Genomic DNA, 24,720 nt, shown 5'->3' on the forward strand with positions numbered 1-24,720 from the left:
CTCCTTTCTTCCTTTTTTCCTCCTTCCCTCCCTTCCTTTAAAACAATGGTGTTTAATGGGAACCAGATATATGGTTATAATTACATAGTCTGTCACAAAAACCCTGTGTGTGGTCAGGAGTTGGAAGGTTATAAAATAATGAGAGTCACACCACGTATAGGAGAAAACCTGTTCCAGAACCTCAGGAGACAGGCTGATATGGCATTTCTGCAATCCTGTCTGTGGTTACCCCTGGAGTCCATCTTGCCAAGGCCAATCTGCTTGAAGTAATCTCGGACACTGGCCACCTCGGAGCCCCCATGGTCCCTTCTTCGGTCTAGACAGCTGCCCTAATCATAGCCTCCTCTGCCACCACGGCGACCAACTCCATAGCTACCCCCACCAGAGCATCCTGGTTCCTGTCCTGGGCCGTCTAGTTTAGGGGCCTTACATGGTTGCATTCATTCCTCCAAGAGGAGTTCAGACTCTCATATGCAGGATTAGGACACTTCCAGTCTCCAGCTCGCTGCTATCCTTCAGCGCCACCACCTCCACTGGGGAGTCCTCCCCCACCACTGCCACCACCTCCATAGTCTCCATGGCCCATGGGTCCTCCTCGCCCTCCACGACCACTGCCACCACCCTGACTGAAATCTGCTCCCTGAGCAGCAAATGGGACCTTGACAGGGATTCCCAGAGAATTCTTTACCATCACACCAGTCGACAGCTGCCTTAGCAGAAAGTAGGTCATGCTATTGCCTCTCCCTTCATCTTGCTGGTTTCTCTGTCTGTGTACAGATTAGTCATGGCTGTTCTGTTTTCTTTTTGTAATCTCGCCCATGCCTTGCACAAAGAAGCTGCTGTTATCTGAATTATTCTGTTCAGAATCATGGTGTGTTCCTTGGTCCTGAAGCCCACCACACTTATGGAAGCCACCACGGTCATGTCCACCCACGCCACCCCTGCCACCGTGGCCACCTCCATGACCTCTGGTTCATAGCCACTTTGCTGCAGTGGTAACCGCTGCTATTGCTATGACCTTATCCCCCATGGTCCTGCTGGCCTCTCCGGTAGCACTGCCACCACCACCACTCTGGTCCTGATTTCGATAACCACTGCCACTGCTGCCACCACTCATGGGGAGCTGATCTCAGCAACAGTTACCTCTACTACCCACCCCCTCTGCCACCTCCACTGCTACTCTTGTACTGGTTCTGCTGTCCATAGCCCTGAGGAGGATTATGGGAGCTTTGCTGTGCACCACAGCTAGGCTGTGGTCCACCATAGCCTGACTGTTGACCGTCGTTCCACTCTGGGGCTGCCCATAGTTGCTGCTCTGAGAAATGCTGCTGTAATTTCCCAAGCTGCTGCTAGGAGCCGGCTGCTGGCCACAGCCAGGGTAGAACTGCTGTCCATACGATGAGAACTCTGGCCACTGCCACAGCCAGCAGTTGAGCCATATCCCTGGGGAGCTGACCGAGTGCCCTAGCTGTTCTGGGTTTGTCCTTATATAAGAACCATAGGTGCTCTGGCCATAGCCTGGAGTGTCCCTGACTGGCTATAGTCACCATAGCTCTGCTGTCTTTTGGGTGGATTGCTCTTCTGGGAAGCAGCCCTATGGATTGCTGCTGAGGCTGGAAGGCCTGCCACATAGCTTTGAGTTGCTTGTTGAGTATGGTGGTCGTTTGAGGCCATGTCGGTACCCATGCCTGATGCTTTCTGTATATTAACCCATTCAGTCTGCATAGCAACCTTATGATGTAGGTCTTTTATTCTCATTTTATAGATAAGAAAATTAAGGTATTGATATATGCAAGTTTGCACAACTGGTTTAGAGCTAGGATTCGAAACCAGACACTGATTTTTTTCTTTTCTTTCTGTGACTACTGAAATAAAGCCTCTGGGTGGAGGTTTATTACTTGGTGAGTACTATAAAGTAATATTAAAAATAATGTTCTATCCTTTGAAGGATGGAAAATTAATAAGTAAATATTTAATGAGTCACGTTAGCATTCACTTTTGTAAGAATAAAATATTAATTCGATATAAACATTTAAAAGTTGTGCCTTTTTGTGACATTGTTGAATTTTCTCATCAGGCAGTTAGTCTTAGTGATATCTTCATAAGTTTTAGGAAATCAAAAAAATCCAATCAGTCAGACTTATCTTAGTTAACTGATCTCCTATGCCTTGAGATCTAGAATGATCTTTCATGTTGAAGCAGGGAAATGCTCCTGGGAAAAGGAAATGGACATTTTAACTCTATATTTTAGGTTAAAATTAACCTAAATAATCTAATCAGAAATTAACACTCACTTGGATTTTAAGAGTTTCCAAAGAGTTGAGTCTCCTTTGGTAACCCATTATATTTGTAACTTTGACTAAAAATAATTACATTTGGGTTGTTTTACATCTCAAATTCGTCAAAAATGAAATATGCTTGAAACATATATGTTCATGTTGACCAATGTTACCCCAATAAATTTAATAAATTTTTAAAAATGAAATGTGACAATTCTTTGCCCTTTATATATATATTGTGAAGATAGCTACTAGAAAGCTAAAGAACTAAGGGATATTTCCAAATTAAAATTCTAGATTTAAGGCAAGCATAAACATTTGGAAAGGAAGAAAATAGCTTTTTTTTTTTTTAACTTAGAGCACATCTATAATACAATAGTTTAAACAATAAGATTTTAAAATAAAAACAAACAGAAAAAGGCCAAAGGAAATGAGAATTTTGAAAGCAGCAAGGAAAAGGATAAATAAAAGGTCAACCTGTGGAATGGAAGAAAATATCTTCAAACCATATGTATGATAAGGAGTGGATAAACAAAATGTATAGGAACTTATACAGCTCAACTGCAAAATGTATAAGGGACTCATACAACTTAATCCACTTAAAAATTGGGCAAAGGACATGAATAGACATTTTCCCAAAGAAGATATACAACTGACCAACAGGTACACAAAAAGATGTTCAACATCAATAATCATCAGGAAAGGACAAATAAAAAGTCACAACAAGATATCAACTCATATCTGTTAGAACAGCTTTCATAAAAAAGATAAGATAAATGTTGGTAAGGATGTGGAAAAAGGGAACCATGGTGCATTCTTGTGGGAATGTAAGTTGTTATAACCAGTATGGAAAACAGTGTGAAGGTTCCTAAAAAATTAAAAATAGGCTTACCATATGTCCAGCAATTATCCCCCTGCCCCCCCCCCCCCCCAAACAAAAAAAATACTTAGCGCAAGGACAAAGTTGTAAGAAAAAACACATATTGCCCTGCTCGGCATGGCTCAGTGGCTAGAGAGTCGGCCTGCCCACCATACGGTTGTGGGTTTGATTTCCATTCAAGGGCATGTACCTGGGTTACAGGTTTGAACTCAGTCTGGTCAGGGTGTGTGTGGAAGGCAACCAATTGATGTGTCACTTTCACATGAATGTGTTTTCTCTTTTCTCTCTTTCCCCTTACCCCCTCCCTTCCATCCTGTTTAACAATCAATGGACAATATCTTCCGGTGAGGATTAAAAAAAAAGAAAGAAAGAAAAGAAAAAGCACATACTCTGCTTGTTTGGAGTAGCAAATCAGGAACATTTCAGAAATTTCTTTTGAAGTAATCTGTCTGTTAAGCCTCAACGTAAATAAAAGATCAGAGAACTTGTTGAACACTACCTGACCTTTTGCTTTGAGGACCCAGAATAAATGGAAAATGATAACAATAAAGATCTGAGGAAAAAATAACCTCATTAACAGGGGATTAGTTAAAAATTATTGTATAACTGTGCTATGGAATACTAGGAAATCATTTAAAAAGATTGAAGTAAACCTACATACACAGACACAAAAAAACTCTACCATGTATTAGGTGGAAAAAACAGCCCCAGATCAATATATATGCTATAATTTAGCTAATATTAAATATATATTATAAAATATATCATCTAATATTTATATGTACACATTATAATTAGTATGCTCTTATTATTATTATTTTTGTTCATTTCAGAGAGGAAGGGAGAGGGAGCGAGAAATAGAAACATCAATGATGAGAGAGAATCATTGATCGGCTGCCTCCTGCACACTCTATACTGGGGATTGAGCCTACAACCCAGGCATGCACCCTTGACCGGAATCAAACCATGGACCCTTCAGTCGGCAGGCTGACACTCTAGCCACTGAGCCAAACCAGCTAGGGCTAGTATGCTTTTATATGCCGAAAAAATATAAACCAAACTGATAATAGCAAGATACTTTGAATAGCAGGATAGAAGTAGGGAGAGACTAGGAACTTTTGTGCCTTACATTATACATTTCTGTACTGTTTAATTTTGATAGGTGATTTTATTTTATAATAAGTAAACTAAAATTGTATTTAAAACTTCAAAATGTTATATAAGGAAAATATCCCCTGTGGTATTATTAAACACTGGAATGAATTATATAAACAAATCACGTACTGTAGAAGGCATTAAAGAATAGATCTATGATATTGACTAAAAGTAGGGGGAATTGATTTTCAGTAAACAAAATTTCTAACTATTTTCACTTTCTTCCTCTTTCAGAAAGCTACTCTTTTACAAGATCCCCTATATGTTAGTGAGCTCGGTCTTGCTATTGGAGGTCAAAAGCCATACAGGTAAGGAATGGTGATATGATAGAGTTCCCTGGAGGAGTGTTCTCTGCTATGCTTCTCCTAACTCTATGTTGCTGACATTACATTGAGTCTCTCCCTCAACTCCTGTCCTAAATTTTAGGCCTGCAAACACTATTACCCACTGGACATCACCTCTTGTAGGTTCCTTAATGTCAGCATATTCAAAACAAAACTCGGCATCTTCCGTCTGGAACCTAACTTTCCTCTTTTGTTATTACCCCCAGATCACTTAAACCTGGATGTCACCTTTACCTTTTCTCCTCCCTTCACTATCACCCACATCTAGCCAATCATCATATGATTTATTGTGCTTTGATATATCTGGGTAACATTCACTTTTTTTCCACTGTCACACCCTTGGACCCAGCCTGGTCTCCTAATATTTTCCTAGCTGGCCTCTGCCTTCCGTCTTAGCCCTTTCTATACCTTCTCCATTGCAACAAGAGACTCTTTCAGAAGCACAAATCTGATCATGTGGACTCCTCCCTTAAAGCCTTTGAATGACTTCCCATTGCCCGTAGAAGGTTCTAAAATCTTTAACAGCTTACGCCGATCTTCCTCATGTCTCTCTTCATTTTTTCATCCTCCACTATTGTGTCCTCCCCACTCCTGCCTTAAGCTCCTGACCCAAATAAACTCACAGTTCTCAGAAGGTTCCCTGTTTATGTGGGAGGCAGCCAATCTTTTTGTCTCTCTCATATCAAAGTTTTTCTCCCGCCCTTCTTCCCGTTAACTCTCTCTAAAAATCAATGCGGGGGGGGGGGGGCGGGGGGGCGGGGAGAAAGCCGAAACTGGTTTGGCTCAGTGGATAGAGCGTCGGTCTGCGGATTGAAGGGTCCCCGGTTCGATTCCGGTCAAGGGCATGTACCTTGGTTGCGGGCACATCCCCAGTAGGGGGTGTGCAAGAGGCAGCTGATCGATGATTCTCTCTCTCATCAATTTCTAACTCTCTATTCCTCTCTCTTCCTCTCTGTAAAAAATCAATAAAATATATTAAAAAAAGGGGGGGGGGGCTCCATAACATCCTATGCTTATACTTCATGTAGCATTTAGCAGTCGGTATTATAGTTGCCTGTTTGATTATGTGCTGCCCTATCATGCAATGTGCTCCTTAAGGGCAGGGACCTGATCACTGGCACATAGAGGCTGCCAATAAGCCTTCAGAGAATGAATGATTGATTGAATGAATGAATGAGATAAGGTAAGATAGAGGCAAGGACCAAGATCATAAAGGGCTTTATATTCAAGGCTAAGAAGTGTGGGTTTTACCCAGATTTCATAGTTTTATTAGGTTGTTGTCACAGATATCCTGATATTGAAGTAGTGACTTGTGACGTGACTGGCTCTGCCAGTAATTGTGAGACCTTAGAAAGCAAGCAGTACATATTATTAACTTTTGTATTTTTCTTACTTAAAACAGTGCTCTGCACATAGAAAACACTTAGTGAACTGATGTCGTTAACGATTTTGATATTAAGTTTAAGTAAAGGGCAAGTTATGAAAGGTCTACAATAATGGTGTTTACTAGGGGGTCATATGAATGAGTTAAAAATAAGTTAATTTTAAAAGGTTCATGTTCATTTCCCACTGAAGGAACCAACAAATCACAGGAATAACAAATTCTAGGTATGGAGGAGGAAATACACAACATGAGTCTGAAACAGCCTGTGCCAGAATGCAAAGGGTAACGGGACCCCAAAGAACACATGAGCCCACATGAAGGAACTCCTGATGGCCAAAATGGGACAGTTTGGGTATCGGAAGAAACAATGAATGAGATGGTTGAAACACAATATATATATACAAATTTTAGCACCTCCACACAGAAATAAAAATGTATTGAACTCCATTAGAAGCACATACAAGTGTCTTATTTAGATCTTAGGTTTAACAAACAGAACATAAAAAATATTTTTTAGGCAATAGAGGACATTTTAATACAAGACTGGGTATTAGATAGTACCAAAGAATTATCGATTATTTTGTTGGGTGTGCTAATCATGATATTGTAAGAAAATGTTTGTTTTATAAGTAGGTGTTAAATAACGTAACGTTTGTGATTTCTTTTGTAAAAAGATGGTCATAGAGATAGCTTAGAGGATATCTACATGTTTTCATATGTTAGTATAAAAGAGTATTAGTTTTATTTTTGGTGTTTACTTAAAGTGATTTAAAGCTAATTGCACATTAAAATAGGCTCTAACTTTGTATATGAATGGCTTGAAACTTATCCCTGATGGCAAGAAGGAGACTTTGGCCACTATCTTGACTCAGGAAAAGTATATTTCTTACAAAGTTGATTTCTGATGGCAACATATTTAAAATGCAGTGATTTAAAATGCACTCTCTGGAATATACTATATGCACAAGACACACAAGAAATGGTCTTTGCCTGCAAGGCACCTTCAGTTGAAAAGAAATAAATATTCTTTAGGTTTTTAAATTAGAACTCTATCACAAGTGTGAGTTCTGTAACCTGACCATTGTAAACATATACACAGTGTTTCTGGGATAATGTATGTATGTATGTATGTATGTATGTATGTATGTATTTATTTATTTATTTATTTATTTTGTTAATCTTCACCCAAGGATATTTTTCCCATTGATTTTTAGAGAGGGTGGTAGGGGGAGAAAGTGAGAGAAACATCGATGTGAGAGAGACATATTGATTGGTTGCCTCCAGCACATACCCCAGCCAGGGCTGGGAATCCAGCCTGCAACCTAGGTACCTGCCCTTGACCAGAATTGAACCCTGGACCCTTCAGTCTGCAGGTCTAACCACTGAGAAAACTTGCTAGGGCTATAAGATTTCATTTTTATTATATGTCTGGAAACATGAAAAATATAGACAAAATAGAGCTTATCATTAGATCAATAATTCTTTTTGCCACATTATTTGGATGAATTTATGTTTTCTAGCTGATGAAAATATAGAATATTTGTTAACATGAATATAATTTCCCTTTAATCCTCAACTGAATAATGGAGTCTTCTGGTACTGACTTTTCCTTATTTAAATAAGCCAAAGGAAGTTTGTCATCTATGTAAAAGCAAAAGTTCTCTGAATGTTCCAAGAAACTGACTATATTTATAACTCCTCTGTAGAAATATAGATTCTTGAATCTAATTTGAAATTATAAAGCATATGACCTTAATTTATATATGCATTGATTTTTAGTATAAAGAGATTAATGTGCTTTTTCTTATGAAATCTGTTCTGATCTTTTGAAAAAAAAATACTTTAGTATAACAATCTATTATCATAGGTGCCAAAGGATAAAAATGGTTTTTTTCCAAGGATCTTCGCAAATTGCTGATTCCTACTGGAAAAGACTAGAAAACCAACTTCAAGATAATTTTGCTGATACTGTATTTTTTCTGAGATTTTGCTTTTCTAAGCTCATTTATTTGTGAAAACTACATTTCCGCTGGTTTTGGAGTTCTCAGAGGATAGAGGGATTTTACAGTTATTCTTTGAATGCAATGTAGCAGTAATTAGAAATGTATATGTAGGAAAATAAAATCTCAGAGCTCATTCCTACTTTATTTAGAAACTATTTATTAAACACAGTATGCTAAGCACATGTGGTAAAGTACCAAAATAGCATAATGAGACAGATTCTATTATTACCCTCATTTTATAGATGAGGAAATTGAGGCACAGACAGACCAGGTAACTTGTCTATGGTTATTACCTTAGCTGAGTAGGGGCAGATCTAGGATTCCAATTAATTTGTCTGAGCTGCCCCTGATGCTTATAATCATATTCTTCTGCCTCTATTATGGCTATCACTGAATTTTTAATGATTATTTATCTTCCTGTATCTCCACTAGAAAATAAACTGTTTTTCAGGAAGTCTGAAAAAACTTTTTTTTTGTTTGGTTAGTTTTTTTCTTTTGTTAATCCTTACCCGAGGATATTTTTCTATTGATTTCTTTAGGAAGAGTGGAAGAGAGAGGGAAAGAGAGTAGAAACATTGGTTGGTTGCCTCCTGCACAAGCCCCGACCATTAGTCTGAGGAGGAGCCTGCAATTAAGGCACATGCCCTTGACCAGAATCAAACCTGGGATCCTTTGGTCCTCAGAATGATGCTCTATCCACTGAGCCAAAACAGCTAGGGCTGGAAGTCTGAATTTCCCCCCTCCCCCCATCCCTCTCTTTCTGTCTCTCTCTCTCTCTCTCAGAGGATGAGAGAGAATCATTGGTCGGCTGCCTCCTGCATGCCTCTACTGGGGATCAAGCCTACAACCCAGACATGTGCTCTTGACCAGAATCAAATCCCAGACACTTCAGCTCACAGTCCTACGCTCTATCCAACGAGCCAAACTGGCTAGGGCTGAATTTTTCTTTTAGTGAAAGGTGTGTGATTGGATAGGGGAGAACATCTTAGATTTTTTAAAAAATAATAGAGTGGGAGGTAGTGGGCAAGAATCAAGATTCCATGTAAATAGCTGGTATCGAGGTTTATGGCATATCTGGTAAAAATATTTTTAATTCAAGTCAGAAATTCTAAGAGGTTTCTACCAACTTACATAGAACAAGAAACATCTATCATTACTTTGCACGCTGCTTTTCTGAATCACTAGTTGTGTGAGCTTGAACAGGTTACTTAACCTTCCTGACATGCTATAAATGCAACAGTAATTCACAGCTTAGCCCCTTACTGGGACTGAATGAACTAGTGCATGAAAAGTACTTCATGTGGGAAAATGTGATGGACCAAGAGGGTACTATGTTAAATGAAATAAGTCAGGCAGAGAAAGACAAATATTCTATGATATCACATATATAAAATTGAAAGAACAAAATAAACAGAAAAGTAGACTCATAGATACAGAGAACAAACTGATGGTGGCCAGATGGGAGGGTGGTCAGGGGCTGTGTGAAAAAGGTGAAGGGATTTAGAATTTCAACTTGGTAGTTACAAAATAGTCACAGGGATATAATGTACGGCATAGGGAAAATAATAGTCAATAATATATATATTTTTTATGCTTTTCTTTTTTTAATTTAATAAATATTTATTGCTCAGGTTATTACAATTGTTTCTCCTTTTCCCCCCATAGCTCCCTTCCACCTGGTTCCCACCCCACCCTCTGTCCTTACCTCCCCCCCCCCCACATTGTCCTCATCCATAGGTGTAAGATTTTTGTCCAATCTCTTCCCACACCCCCCAACACCTCTTTCCCCCTGATAATTATCAATCCACTCCCTTTCTTTGCTCCTAATTCTATTATTTTCAGCAGTTTATTCTGTTCCTCAGATTTTTAATTCACTTGATTTTTAGATTCACTTATTGATATATATGTATTTGTTTATCATAATTTTAATCTTTTTTTCTTCTTCTTCCTCTTCTTAAAGAATACCTTTCAGCATTTCATATATACAGGTTTGGTGATTATGAACTCCTTTAGCTTTTTCTTATCTGTGAAGCTCTTTATCTGCTTTTCAATTCTGAATTATAGCTTTGCTGGGTAATCTTGGTTGTAGATTCTCACTATTCATCACTTTGAATATTTCTTGCCACTCCCTTCTGGCCTGCATAGTTTCTGCTGAGAAATCAGCTGATAGTCGTATGGGTGCGCCTTTGTAGGAAAATAACTGTTTTTCTCTTGTTGTTTGTAAAATTCTCTCTTTGTCTTTTGCCCTTGGCATTTTAATTATGATGTGTCTTGGTGTGGTCCTCTTTGGATTCCTTTTGTTTGGGGTTCTGTGTGCTTCCTGGATTTGTAAGTATATTTCTTTTACCAGGTGGGGGAAGTTTTATGACATTATTTCTTCAAATAGGTTTTCAGTATCTTGCACTCTCTCTTCTTCTGGCACCCCCATAATTCTGATGTTGGTAAGTTTGAAGTTGTCCCAGAGGCTTCTTACACTATCTTCAACTTTCTGGATTCTCTTCTCTTCTTGCTTCTGTGGAGGAGTGTCCTTTGCCTCTTTGTATTCCAAATTTTTGACTTGATTCTTGTGTTTCTCTAGTCTGCTTTTGAGTCTCTGTATAATATTTTTTATTTCAGTCAGTGCTAGTTTGTCCTTTTTCATATCCTTGAGGGTCTCGTTAAATTTATCAGCCTTTTCTAGGAAATTCTTAAAAAACCTTATAAGCGTGGTTTTGAACTCTATATCCAGTTTTTGGTTCTCTTCCATTTCTTTTGTTTGATATCTATTTCCTTGTCTTGGTATTTTCACTGCTTCCCTGAGTTGGTAGAATGGCTTTGTATGTTTGGTGTCCTATATGGCCTGGTGAGTCAGCCTCCCCTTACCTGAGGTAGACACTCTTGGTGCTCCCCTTTGTGGACTGCATGTACAGCCTTATTGTAGTTAAGTCTTGATTGTTGTTGCTATCACTGGGAAGAATTGACCACCAGGCCAATTGGATGTGAGTATCAGCTGTGTCTACTCCAGGATACCTTCTATATTGGAGACAGTCTTATAGGATCAGACATGCAAAATTGCAAAAGCCTCTGTGCTCAGCTTGGATGGGGCGGAGTCTCAGGGCTGAGCCAACAGTCTTGGCTTCCCATCAGTCCTGCCCTTGTGCACGGGCCTCAGACCTCTGCCTTCCACGGATCCCCTGAGTTTCCACCTGATAGTCCAGATTTCCCCTACAAGAGTGTGGGTGCCCCAGGGGCTCGCCCAGAATTGGGTTGGGTCTCTGTAGTCTGGAGCTTCTGACTCCTTTCACTATGGAGAGGCTGCGGCAACCTCCGCAGTCAGACCTCTCTGTGCTCACTCACTCGCGCACAACTCCAGACCCTGCCCACTGCAGCTCCCGGCTCCCCCAGTCTCCCAGTCTCCGAGTCTCCAGGTGCCTTTCTCTATAGTCCAGATTCTACTCGTATGAGCCTGGGTCCATGGGATTTTGGCCGGGGTTGGGGTGCAGTGCAGTCGGAATTGGGGTGCAGTGCAGTCAGGGGCTTCCTTTCCCCTCCCGCCAGCCGGGGACTCGGCTGCCCTTCCTCTCTGCGAATGAACGTCTCCCTACCTCAGCGCTTTGTGGCTCCCCTGATCCAGGAGCCTCTTTCCTTTTTTCTAATTGTAGATTTTCCCACTCAGCCAGCTTTCCTGTGGTTTTGGATGATGTTCATTCTGTCTTTCAGTTGTTGTTTTGAAATTGTTGTGCGAGGTGGCAGTTTAGGTGCTAACCTAGGCCTCCATCTTGGTTTTCTCTTCAATAGTCAGTAATATTGTAACAATTATGTGTTGTGCCAGGTGAGTACTAGACTTATCAGAGAAATCACTTTGTAAGTTATATAAATGTCTAACCACTGTGCTGTATACTTGAAACTAATCTATAATAATCTATAATAATAAAAAATATATAATATGCTAATTAGACTGGATGTCCTTTCGGATGAAGCTGGGACTGTGAGGGCTGAGGCAAGCCACTGTGGCTGCAAGGGCCAAGCCCCTTGCACAAATTTTGTGCATTGGATCTCTAGTATAAAGTAATATTGAATGTCAACTGTTTTTGAAAAATAAAAATAAAATATCCCAAACAGGAAAAAATAATTGGTATTCCTTAACTGCTGTCTCTTATCATTTTTTACATGTAAAGTTTCCTTGTGTTTCTGTAGATCTGAAGAGAAAATCAAGCACTTCAGTCAACTTAAATCTGAACTTTTTCTTAAAGACAATACTTTGAGGAAGATAGTTTGTTTAATTACAGAACTTAAAGTAGCAGCCCAGAAAAACTACATTCTTAAAAGGCTTTTCTGGAAAGTAGGTGTTTTATTTTTAACCTTTAAAACGTGTTTCACCTGTTTACCAAATGCAGCATATTCAAGGATCAAGTAAAATGCTGTGTAAAAAATGTCACCTTGTGTTTTAATGCTGTATTTTACAATGCTGACTAAATTTAATGTAATTGTGCCTTAACCCGGGAAATGTGATGTAATTAATGTATGTGTGTGTTGGGGTGGGATAGATGGGAAGAGTGGTAGCAAAAAGATAGTAACTTGTATAAATCGGGTTTACAGAATCAAAGAAAAGAGTAACCAGGAGGGAAAGCTTCTGGCCTATGAGATATATGAGTAGAGACAGTGAGATGAGAAAGTTAATTGAAGAAGTTTTATATGAAGGTTTCCCTACAACAAAAATATACATTAAAAAATTACTTTTGATTGTTTTGAGTTAAAACAACCTAGCTCTCATTCAGCAAGTTTACAGACTTACCCTATAAGACTTGCTCAGTTTCATTTTCACCTGAAGCTTCGTATTGAGAAGTCCTGGTTAGTGCTGGTGCTGGTGCGAATGAGGCCCATTCTCGACAGTGGCCCCATTCATAGTTGCCACCATTTCAATGAGCAGTTGTGATGTGCACAGACTCCCCAACCATACAGGACAGTCCTGGCCATTCCTTAGATCCTAAATGTTCCACATGTAGGATGAGCAACTATTCTGGTTTGCCCACTGTAGGGTGACCAACTGTCCCAGCTGACCATCCCACTCAAGATTTAGGACATTTTTATCACCCAAAAGGTGACATTGTGCCCTTTGGCAGTCATTTCTTCCCAACCCTAGCCTCAGGCAACTATTGTGTTTTTTGTAACTACAGATTAGTTTTGCCTGTCCTAGGATGCCACTTACATGGAATTGTACACAAAATTGTATTTTGTGTCTGGCTTCTTTGGCATAATATTTTTGAGATTTTTTTCATGTTGTTACAGGTAGGTAAGAATTCCTGAACCAGTGATCAAGTGGGAGATGATAGTAACAGAGATTTATTAAGCACTTATGATATGCTAGCTACTATACAGGTTTTATAAATATTATCTTATTTAATCTTAATATCAATTCCATAGGGGACATTATTAAGCCTATGGTAGAGTTGAAGAAACTGAGTCACAGAGTATACCCGAAAGTTGCCAAATGTCATTCAGCTCATCAGTGCCGGAGCTGGGATTTGAACTCAAGAACCTGGTCCCAGAGTCTGTGTGTAAAACTACCACACTATGCTAATCTATCAGGGCTCTGGGTAAGCCCAAGCACTTCTGATGAGCCTGGTGACCATCTTGCTCCTCCTCTCTATCCCTCTCTTCACCTGTCATCCTCAGCCTCTTCCCACGCCATATAACCTCAACAAGGGCACACATAGCCCTGTCTAAGCAAAGAATCTAAGTTGTCACTAGTTTTAAAAAAAGTTCTGGGGAAAAATTGAACAATAGAGAAACAGAAAAGAGAAACATTACATTTCTCATTAGTACCAACTTGCCTGATTTCATGGGCCAGTGCTTATTTTCATGCTTGATTTATCTCATGAGACCAGATAGGAGACAGAAAAATACTTCCCCCACCATACTCCAGTGTTTATGTTGGCAGGAATGACATGTCATGCTGTGGCATCTTCATAGGCTACACACATGCTCTACATTTGTTTTTGTAACAGTAAACATTTCTAAATGAGAGCTTATCTAGCCTTGATTTCATTATATATTCACAAAGGCCAAATTACTTTTGAAAGACAGGAATTAAAGTAGCCCCCAGTTAATATTCTAAGGTAACTGAATGACTTGCCTGAGATTATCACTTACTTCTGGATACTCTTCAATATCAATGGTCGAATCAAGTCTAGAAGGCATCTCCCAGCATCACTCTCTCTAGACTTCAGCTCTTGCTCTGTTCACCAGGACAACTGTCTCCTGATTATAAGTAAAAGTATGTTTTCAGTGCAAGTTATGCTAGTATTAACGAGAGTTATTTTAACTCACTTCCTGGTCAACGAAGAAAGAATTTCTTCTTCTTTTTATTATTATGTAAGCATGGAGAGTTTGACCAATAGATACTGTAACTTCATTATCTTTCCTGCTTGCTTTCACAGACCAGTGACCTTTTCTATTTCCTAGTGAACAAACTTCAAGAGTACTTACCAGAGTCTAGGGATAAGGATGCACTTCAAAATAAAAGTCAAAGAGCTGATGAGCTTGTGTAAGTACTAACTGGATAATCACACATATTATTTTTCCCTAGGTGTTAAAGATAAATGGAAGGCACTAGACAAAATGTATACTGCTTTAATGACTAATGGTGCTGCAAGTTTTGCTTCACATAGAATTTATAAAATAGCATTCCTTTTGTTCTAATTTTAAAAGAAAGATTACACAAGAAACTAGAAATATTGGCTGTCCTAAAGAGGAAAAATTGGGTGCTCTGGAGGAAAGACACTTTTTATTGTATATATATATTTTTGCCTTTGAAATTCTGAGCCAAATATTATCTACTTGAAAAAGTTAAATTATTTTTTTAAAGTAGTGCATAATTATTATAAAAATTTTGGGAAATGCACAAAAATATAAAAATGATTTTTAATCTAGACACCCAGATATTCATGCCTTCAGCAAATATTTTTGAGTGCTTACTATGTAGCAATCATAAAATAGGCACTCAACTAGTGTTGGCAATTTGATATATAGAATTTCCTTCCTGTACTGTACTTTTTTCACATAGGTACCTGAGTGCAATTCTATTAAGGATTACTGACTTTGTGGAATTTTAAATTTGTATTGAAATCATGCCATTTCCATGTTTGTTTGTTTTCTCTATGTTTTCTAGGGCATGCATTGAAATTATACAGACTCTGGGACTGATGTTCAGAGAAACAGAAACTGAGCCATCACGTATGAACACATTGGCAGCTAAGAAGTAAGGTTTCTTAGAAAATATTAGGACCTTGTAGTTGTAACCCATTAACTACTCTGTTGAATTATTGGCACATGCTGAGTTCTCTCTGTCTCTCTGTATTATTAAGAACACAAAGATTTTCTTAGCATAATTTTATCTTTTGTCATTGTCTGATGGGCTTGAAAAAGAGCAATGACCCACAGTACATTAAAAGCCAGTGGGTTCTCTACTAGAATTTTCCAGAGTACCCTCATATCCACAAAACAGAAAAATTACATTGCAAAGGCAGAAGTTATGGTAGCTTCATTTAATATATAATTATGTGACCTTGGAGTGAATGATGTTGGAGGATTTATTACCATCTTATATAATAATCCTAATAATAAAGTGGTAATATGCAAATTGACCCTCACAAAAATGGCTACTTACGACCAGGCTGGGGGCTGGGGGCTGGGGGAGGGGGAGGGGAAGAAGGGGGTGAGGTAGTGAGGGACTGAGCAGTAGGCTGCATGGGGTGACCAGAACAGCAGGGGGGGTAAGAGATAACTAAACAATTGAACAAGCAGGTTGCCTGGGATGACCAGGCCAGCAGGGGGTTAGTGAGGGACTGCCAAATGAATGACAAGCAGGCTGCGTGGAGCGGCCAGGTTCGGAGGGGGGGGGGGGGGGGGGGAGGTTAGTAAGGGGTTACCAGACTGGTGGTGGTGGTGGTGAGGGGCCAATTAAGAGCGACCAGACTGGCAGGGAGGGGGAAGTTAGGGGGACCAGGCGAGCAGGCAGGCAGGTGAGCAATTAGGAGCCAGTGGTCCAGGATTGTGAAAGGAATGTCTGACTGCCGGTTTGGCCATATAATTTCTGTTGCAATTACTCAACTCTGTTACAGTAGTACAAAAGCAGTCACAGACAATACATAAATGAATGGCCATAGCTGTGTTCCAATAACACCTTATTTACAAAAACAGCATCTGGACCATTTGGCCTCCAGGCTAGTTTGTTGACCCCTGGAGAATATACTTTTGTTCTTTTCTTTGTATATTTCTTAATGCAGCTGGTGGTACCACCATTTCCCCTATCTCCAAGATGGAAACTCAAGATCATTTCAAATACTTCTGTTTTCTCCCACACTGAAATTATTGCTAAATCATGTTACTCTTTTTGTATACATTTTGGTCCCTATTTTTCTCCATTCAAGTTGAAAAAAACACACACACTCACTCGTACCAACTTATACTATAAAGTGTTGTATTTTAATTGTTCTGTCTTCAATTTGGTTTGAGCACATTAGCCCTGCTATATCGTTTCTTTCCTTAGATGACCAATGCTTTTCATGTCCTTCAATATATAGTGCTATAATAGAGTGTGGCTGTAATACTAACTTCTCAGCCAATATTGATCTGCAGAGGGTTCAGTCATGTTACCCATAGCATTGCTAGCAGAGTAAATATCTAATATTACTGTATTAGTCTTCTATTGCTCTGTAACAAACTCAGTGGCTTAAAATGATAAATTTTCTATCCCACAGTTTCTGTGGATCAGAAAGTCTTGGCATAGTTTAGTTGGATTCTCTGCTCAGAGTCTCACAAGGCTGAAATCAAGGTGTCAGCAGGGGGTGCAATCTCATATGAAGCTTGGGGTTCTCTTCCAAAATCATGTGGGTGGTCGTTGGCACAATACATTTCCTTACAGCTATAAACTCATGATGGCTTGCTTCTATTTTTAAACATCTTTTTCCTTTTTTTAAAAAAAATCTTTATTGTTTACTTTAAAGTATTACATAAGTCTCCTTTTCCCCTCATTGACCTCTCCCTGGTCGTCCCCACCCCCAACACATGTCCTCACCCCCCTATTGTCTGTGTCAATTGGTTATGTGCATATGCATGCATACAAGTCCTTTGGTTGATCTCTCTCTCTCTCTCTCACACACACACACACACACACACACACACCTTCCCTCGTAGGTTGGACAATCTGTTCGATGCTTCTATGTCTCTGGTTCTATTTTTGTTCATCAGTTGTGTTGTTCATTATATTCCACAAATGAGTGAGATCATATGATACTTATCTTTCTCTGACTGGCTTATTTCACTTAGCATAATGCTCTCCAGTTCCATCCATGCTGTTGCAAATGGTAGAATTCCTTCGTTTTTATCACAGCATAGAATTCCGTTGTGTAGATGTATCACCGTTTTCTAATCCACTCATCTGATGATGGGCACTTAGGCTGTTTCCAAATCTCAGCTATGGTGAATTGTGCTATGAACACAGGGGTCCATATATCCTTTCTGACTGGTGTTTCTGTGTTCTTTGGATAAATTCCTAGAAGTGGGATCACTGGGTCAAATGGGAGTTCCATTTTCAGTTTTTTGAGGAAACTCCATAGTGTTCTCCACAGTGGCTGCACCAGTCTGCATTCCCACCAGCAGTGAAGGGTGGCTCTTTTTTCTCTGCATCCTCATGTTGGCTTGCTTCTTGGCAGGAGAATATCTCTGAGCTCAGGAAAGGGCTAAGCTCTCTTTTAAACAGTTCACCTGATTAGATCAGTTCTATCCAGGATAATCTTCCTTTGGTTAACTCAAGTCAACTAATTAGGAACCTTAATGAAATAGGCAAAATCCATTCACCTTTTCATCTAACAAAATATAATCATAATTGTAATACTCTAACATATTTATAAGTCCTGCCCAAATTTAAGTGGGAGGAGTTATATATAGTGTACATACAAGAGGGCAGAAATCTTGGGAGGCATATAAGAATTCTGTCTTTTATACACTGAAATCTGAGGCTATGAATTTGCTTTTCTCTTTTTTTTAAAGTTTTTTTCTTCTTCATTGGTTTTTAGAGAGAGAGGGATAGATTGAAACATATATGAGAGAGAAACATCATCATTCGGCTGCCTCCTGCATACCACCCCTTGGGCATGGAGCCCGAAACCTGGGCATATGCTCTGATTGGGAATCAAACAGGAGACCTCTTGATTGCTAGGTTGACACTCAACCGCTGAGCCACACTGGCCAGGCTGCATTTGCCTTTCGAAGTCTGTATTTTAAAATATAGTACATTCAAAATTCTTACATTGGAAATAATAACAATTTAAACAGTGAAAGTATCAAATGTTGGCACTATTTTTTCATTCCTGTAAGTCTTTATCTTCAGGATGAAAATACCACTTTGATGAAAATTTCTTCTATCTACTATTGGCCTCGTGGATTTTAAATTGAATTGGCAGGAAGGGAAGGTTACAAATTAAGTTCCATTTGAGCAAATAAAAAAAGCATTGAATCATTTCAGTATTTTCCTCTATTTTTTCATAAGTAGAGATTTTATTAGTTCAACCCCACTTCCTTGTATTCTTCTTGAAATGCACCACAATGCTTTCATGTTTCAGTATTGTTTGATTGAAGTGATATATTATCACAGCATGTGAACCAGAATCTGAGCATTAGCCTTAGAAATGTGATACTTTGAAGAGAAGCTGTGGCTGAAAATAAAATACTGTAATTAAATATAACTGAATGGACTGTCAGTTCAAACTTAATATCAGGAAAAGTTTCGAAATGGTGTAATGGAGTGTTTTGCTAGTTTTGGAAGGGTCTTCTAAAAGTAAGATTGGGCATTTATATACTCTTTTTGTGAGGGGGAAGAAGTCTTTGTAGATAAATAGGTTACAGTAAAATTAATAAAGTTATATTTTTGGGGGGAATAAAAACTCTGAGTCTTAGTGGCTCTCCACCCTGCCTCTAGCTCTTGGCTTCTGCCTTCATACTGGATTCTTTTGATGATGAGGCCTTGGTGGACATGCCAGGCCTTCTTGGGCCCTTGGGGACCGCTGTCTTCCTGATCAGTGGTTCGGGTACCATCTTGGACTCATTGTCCTTAGTAGCAGCAGCAGCAGCCTTGGATCTCGACCCTTTCCTAGCACCCTGGGCAGTGGCCTCTTTAAGGATCTTGTTCCCTAGCTTCTTTTTCACTGGGGAAGTCACACCATTTTCACCCTTGGTGACTGTGGGTTTTGAACTTGAGTCCTAGCTTTGGTTTTCCTGTAGGCCTTGCCATCTAATGGGCTGTCCTTCTTTGTCTTTAACCTTTGGCTTCCTATGGGCCCACTGGCACCAAGAGCAGTCTTTGTGGCCTTGTCTGGCTGTTGGGGGGCCTTCCTGGCCTTGCCCATTCTTGCCTCTTCCCCCTTGGGCTGACCATCTTTCTTGGGGGCCTCCTCCTTGGCCTCACCAAAATGCTGGAGGGAAGGAGGAGGGGGCAACACGATGGCTATCTTCCAGGGCTGGGTTTTTTTTTTTTTTAAATTTGAAGCTGCCGATGGTGCCACTGGCCCTGGAGTTGATGGGCCTGATGAGGAGGCCATGCTGCATGAAGATTGGCCATTTTTAAATAGCTGAATAAAACGTAAGCAAATATCCTATAGGACATGTCCTGCTTTTTTTTGAGAAGTGTGCTAACCTACATGATTCTTCTTTTGCAGATAAGAGAACTAGATCTGTTTTTTTTTGGTTTTTTTTTGAGTTGGGGAAAGTGGTGGAGGGGGAATTAATTTTTTTAAATATATTTTATTTATTTATTTTTATAGAGAGGAAGGGGAGGGATAGAGAGAAACATCGATCAGCTGCCTCCAGCACATCTCCTACTGGGGATGTGCCTACAACCAAGATACATGCCCTTGACTAGAATTGAACCTAGGACCCTTCAGTCTGCAGGCCGACACTCTATCCACTGAGCCAAATTGGTTAGGGCAGAAACTAAATTTCTATTAGAATTGTTGTTAATCATGAACTTCTAATCATAGTAATGATTTCAATGACTATAAAAAGAACAGGAAACCTCAACTATTACTAAACAGGGATTGTTTATAGTTTTCTTTAGTCCATTATTAAAGGAAAGCTTATGGTTATGGAGAATTTTTATGCAATCATATTTGAAATGTTTTTATTACTCCTACTTGTCAAAGCTACTCTGATCTTGTCATCAGTTGGTTAACTGTATTTCTAGTCATCTGCTTTCAGCTCCTGTTCAAGGACACATGGGTTGTACTACACATATGAAGATGGTATTGTTAACCCAGCACCTCAGGATCTTCAGTTTGAATTATAATTTTTTTCTTTTTATTTTCGAATCACATGGTACACTACTCAAACATGTAATAACATCCTATATAATAAAAGCTAATATGCAAATAGACCAATTGGCAGAACAACTGAAACAACCGAACAACCAGACAATCGGTTGCTATGATGTGCACTGACCACAAGGGGGCATGTGCAGAACATGGCAGGCATTAGCTGAGGTGGGATGATGGAGCAGGTGAGCTGGGTGTCAGATCAAGGCGAGGTGAGGTGGCGAACCTCTGATGGTTACTAAAAATTCTTTGCTCCTGCATGCTGCAGTCCTGCCAGGCACACCTGCTGCGGGCGCTGACCCTGCTTGCACCCACTGCCATGCCAGCCCTGCTTGCACGTGTGGCCCAGCACCGGTCCTGATCACTCTGCACCATCAGTGGGTGTGAGTGGCGACTGCAGGCCCTAATAGCCCTTGAGGACTTCTTCACCTTCTCCCATTCCTCCCAAACCCCCCCTGGACTCCCACCCACCCCACTAGCACCCACTGCTGGTGCTGGCCCCACTTACCCCACACCATCAATGGGTGCAAGCAGGGCAAGTGTCATCAGCAAGTGGGAGTGACAGTGGTGGGAGCAGGGCCGCAGCAGGAGTTGCCAGGTGAGGTTGCGGAGGATGGGCCGAGACCTGCCCCTGTACCTACTGTAGCATTGTGGTCCACAGTTCCTTTTAAGGTGCACGAATTCGTGCACTGGGCCCCTATTTTAAGATATTTATTACTGTACATTAGTGGACGGTACACTGAATTTGAAAGCAATAGGTCTAATGTTTAATTTTTATTATTTTTTATCCTCACCCAAGGATATATTTATTTATTTTAGAGAGAGGAAGGGAGAGAAGGAGACAGAGAAGGAAACATTGATTGGTTGCCTCCTGAATGTGCCCCAACCAGAAATCAAACCTGCACAACTTTTTGATGTATAGGATGACAGCCAACTGAGCAACCTGGCCAAGGCTTAATATTAGTTTTATTAATAGCCAGTGGTCTTCAGTAAACCCTCTGAAATGCTTTCTCTAAAAAAGAATTTTAGAATAAAACAACTTGTGATCGAACAAGCATTTTTAAAGAAATGCTTCAGCCCTGCCTGCATGGCTCAGTTGGTTGTCATTATCCCACGTACCAGGAGGTCTCTGGCTTGATTCCCAGGCAGAGCACATGCCTGGGTTGTGGGCTCGATCCCCATAGGGAGCATACAAGAGGCAGCCGATAGATGTGTCTATCTGTCCCTCTCCCTTCCTCTCTCTGAAATAAAAACATTTTTAAAAGATGCTTTAGACTGTTTCTTTGTCCTGGAGATATACAGGGCACATACATTAGCATATTAAAGCATCTGAGAAGTTCTGTAGTAAAGATATCCAGTGAACTTGGTTAAATCAAGTATTTCTCATTCCTCTCTTGAACACAACCTATTTACTATAATGTTGCCTGAAATTATCTACATTAATGAAAGGGTAATATGCTAATTTAGATGTCTTTCCGGACAAAGCCATGATGGCGAGGCTGATGCAGAAGGGCCAGCGGGGGGGGGGGGGGGGGGGGGACCAGTTGTGGGCAAGCAGGCCAGCAAGAGGGGGAAGTCAGGGGCAAGAAGGCCGGCATGCAGAGTGGTTAGGGGCAATCAGGCAGGGCCACAGGTGAGTAGTTAGGAGCCAGCAGTCCTGGATTGCAAAAGGGATGTCCGACTGCCAGTAGTCAGACATCCCCCAAGGGGTCCTGGATTAGAGAGGGTACAGGCTGGGCTTTTTGGGGGTGGGGAGAGGAACTCCTCACTCCCAGGCACAAATTTCATGCACCGGGCCTCTAGTTAATCCATAAAAAACCCTTTGGAGCCGAAACCGGTTTGGCTTAGTGGATAGAGACAAAAGGTCCTGGGTTCAATTCCGGTCAAGGTCATGTACCTTGGTTGCGGGCACATCCCCAGTAGGGGGTGTGCAAGAGGCAGCTGATCAATGATTCTCTCTCATCGATGTTTCTAACTCTCTATCCCTCTCTCTTCCTCTCTGTAAAAAATAAAACAAAAGCAAACAAACAAAAAATCCTTTGGAAAATACTGCTAGAATTGACATCACCCAACTTCCCCTTAAATCCAGATTTTCTGAGCTTTCCAAGTTATCTGAACTTCTAGAACTGTACTTATTCTGAGCCAAAAGATCAAGAAATTATATTTTCATTTAAATGTCTTATCTCTAGACATTTGTCTACATGTCCAAGGATGCAAAAGCTCAGTGAAGAATGGTCTACAATGCTTTGTATTTTTAAATATAATTCTATTCAGTGTCTGCAAACTTGGCGTCATTGTTTCTCTCTTCAGACTTTACTCATTAATTGCCTTTTATTTATTTTTTCAGGGGAACACTATTTAATCTCTTGGTAATTTTAATTAGCAAGCCTCAAATTCCAAAATCTTGTCCTGTGTTTGATATCCATGTGGTGGCCGATTCAATTTTAGTAGAGACGACTTTGGATGCTGAGGTGAGATGAGTATTTTGGGATAAATTAAATATAACATATAAAGTCCCTGGCTTCTTGTCTTCTAATATGGATGGTGATATTGCAGAACGTAGACATATAATTAAATCAAAGAATATTTTGTCATTAACCTCAAAACTTTGTTAGTTATTTCGTCAACATTAATATATCCAATTTATATGAGTAATTTCCTTAGTATACTAGTACATATCTGGTATGTATAGTAAAAAAGTAATTAGCATTCTATAGACATTAGATAAATCTGTTTGTCTCTATACAAAATATGTATGTACAATATATATAATTCTGGAGGAAGGGGTCTATTGGGTATAAAAGCACTGTCTTAGAGATTTTAGGTTACCTCTCTTGCCCGAGTTTGCCATTTCCTTATCTAAGTAGTGTAAACTCAACAAGAGTTGCTTATTTTTCTAATATTTTACTAAAACATTTGAAACAAAATTGATAGAAAGTACTTATTCTGATAAAATAAATCATCTTATTATTCATTTATTTTATTCAGATCAACACAGAATTTTTTGAAAAAATGGGACATGATTTGATAGTTCTTATACATATAATCAGAATTATGTTTTAGACAACTCTTAAATTCACTCATCCACCAAGTAAATATTTGAGAATCAATTAGCTAAACAGTGTACTAGACAATAGGGTCCAAATAAGAAGCAAAATGAACACAGTCTATGTCCTCATTAGTCTACTGTCTCATTGGAGAAATAGAGATTAGTCAAATATAACATGAACATATTATTATAGATTATATATGGAGCATGTAGAAAATCATTTTCAACAGTGGAGTGAGTGGATTAGAGATTCAAGAATAAAGATAGGATGAGCTGTTAGAAATTAGGTTAGTAATCCAAGTGAGGGATGATATGGGCCGCAAGGAAGCTTTCCTTGATCCCCAAATGGTACTAGGCTTTCTTTTTAGAGCTCTCCTAACTTCCTGTATCTTTCTTTAATAGCCCTTACCTTCGTTTGCCACTATGCATTTATTTATTTATTAGATTGATGTATGTTCCCCATTAGGTTGTATATTCTGTATGTAGGCACCATGTCTTTGTTAGTCTCCATTGTATCCCCAACACCCAGGACAGAGTCTGATGCATATCTATTGAATAAATGAATGAAGAAATAAAAGGGATCACAGTTATAGAGACTAGATTCCAGACATTTGGGGGAAATGGAATTGGGTTGATGTGGAAATAAAGTATAAAGATTAGATGACTTAGATTCTGGCCTGGTTGTCAGATAAGAATTACAATAAGAGGAATAGGTTGAAAGGGAAAATAAGTAGTTTGGTTTGGAGTTAACTGATCTGCTTTGGCTATGGTATTTCCAAAATATCTAGTGAGAAGAATAGGTAGGTCTGAGTTTCCTGTCTTTGGACTTGCTGACCTTTTGTCCTGGGCTATTACTGTGGCCATGAGCAGATCATATATACATTTTTGTTCCGAGGTCTATAAGAAGGAGTGATTTCAAACTATTGCTCTTCTTGACAAAGACTACTGTCAGGAAAAATGTGTTGGCCTATAGCACGCCCAAACAGTTCTCCTGCACCAAGTGGCCTATGGGCTAGAAGACAGCCTCGACACTTTGGAAAATATATGTCTCTAAGCCCTATATTTACCCATACTACAGAAGGAGTTATAGTTCAAGTTGCACATAAGCTTAAATTTCTGAGATTCTCTTCTCTAAACTCTGGGGAACATATTTATACTATTTTGAAAAGAAGTAGGATTGTTGATCTGAATGATTTTGCAAAGGAAGTGTGCATTTTTTTTTTTTTTGGCATTATTTTTCTGTGGGCCATTGTATCTTCTTTCCCTAACCCACTTTCTT

At 39.6% G+C, this 24,720-nt stretch overlaps 1 protein-coding gene, 1 long non-coding RNA gene and 1 pseudogene across 7 annotated transcripts in view; 1 reads left to right on the top strand and 2 right to left on the bottom strand.

Moving 5' to 3' along the window:
- LOC311619340 (uncharacterized protein C12orf56) overlaps positions 1–24,720 on the top strand; it is a gene marked incomplete at its 3' end in the record, with an annotated part of 75,090 nt that overhangs the window by 43,277 nt on the left and 7,093 nt on the right. Inside the window, exons 5-9 of the mRNA XM_084877589.1 lie at positions 4,549–4,622; positions 12,222–12,366; positions 14,465–14,571; positions 15,196–15,285; positions 22,740–22,863. Coding sequence (XP_084733715.1) covers positions 4,549–4,622; positions 12,222–12,366; positions 14,465–14,571; positions 15,196–15,285; positions 22,740–22,863 — 540 coding nt within the window. The remainder of the gene's footprint in view (positions 1–4,548; positions 4,623–12,221; positions 12,367–14,464; positions 14,572–15,195; positions 15,286–22,739; positions 22,864–24,720) is intronic.
- LOC311619358 overlaps positions 1–24,720 on the bottom strand; it is a 102,451-nt gene that overhangs the window by 42,978 nt on the left and 34,753 nt on the right. For 3 of the 5 annotated variants that reach the window (XR_014794478.1, XR_014794479.1, XR_014794481.1), the window contains one exon: positions 14,178–14,285. The exons of 1 other annotated variant lie outside the window; for it this stretch is intronic. This is a non-coding gene — a long non-coding RNA (uncharacterized lncRNA). Of the gene's footprint in view, positions 1–14,160; positions 14,286–24,720 lie in introns of all 5 variants that reach the window. One more of the 5 variants, XR_014794480.1, reaches the window with a different exon arrangement.
- LOC311619346 (RNA-binding protein FUS-like) lies at positions 98–1,971 on the bottom strand (annotated as a pseudogene). Its single transcript has one exon. The product of its transcript is annotated as an RNA-binding protein FUS-like (transcript).

The sequence above is a fragment of the Pipistrellus hanaki genome (genome assembly GCF_964339955.1).
Source record: "Pipistrellus hanaki genome assembly, chromosome: 3".
Lineage (NCBI taxonomy): Eukaryota > Metazoa > Chordata > Mammalia > Chiroptera > Vespertilionidae > Pipistrellus > Pipistrellus hanaki.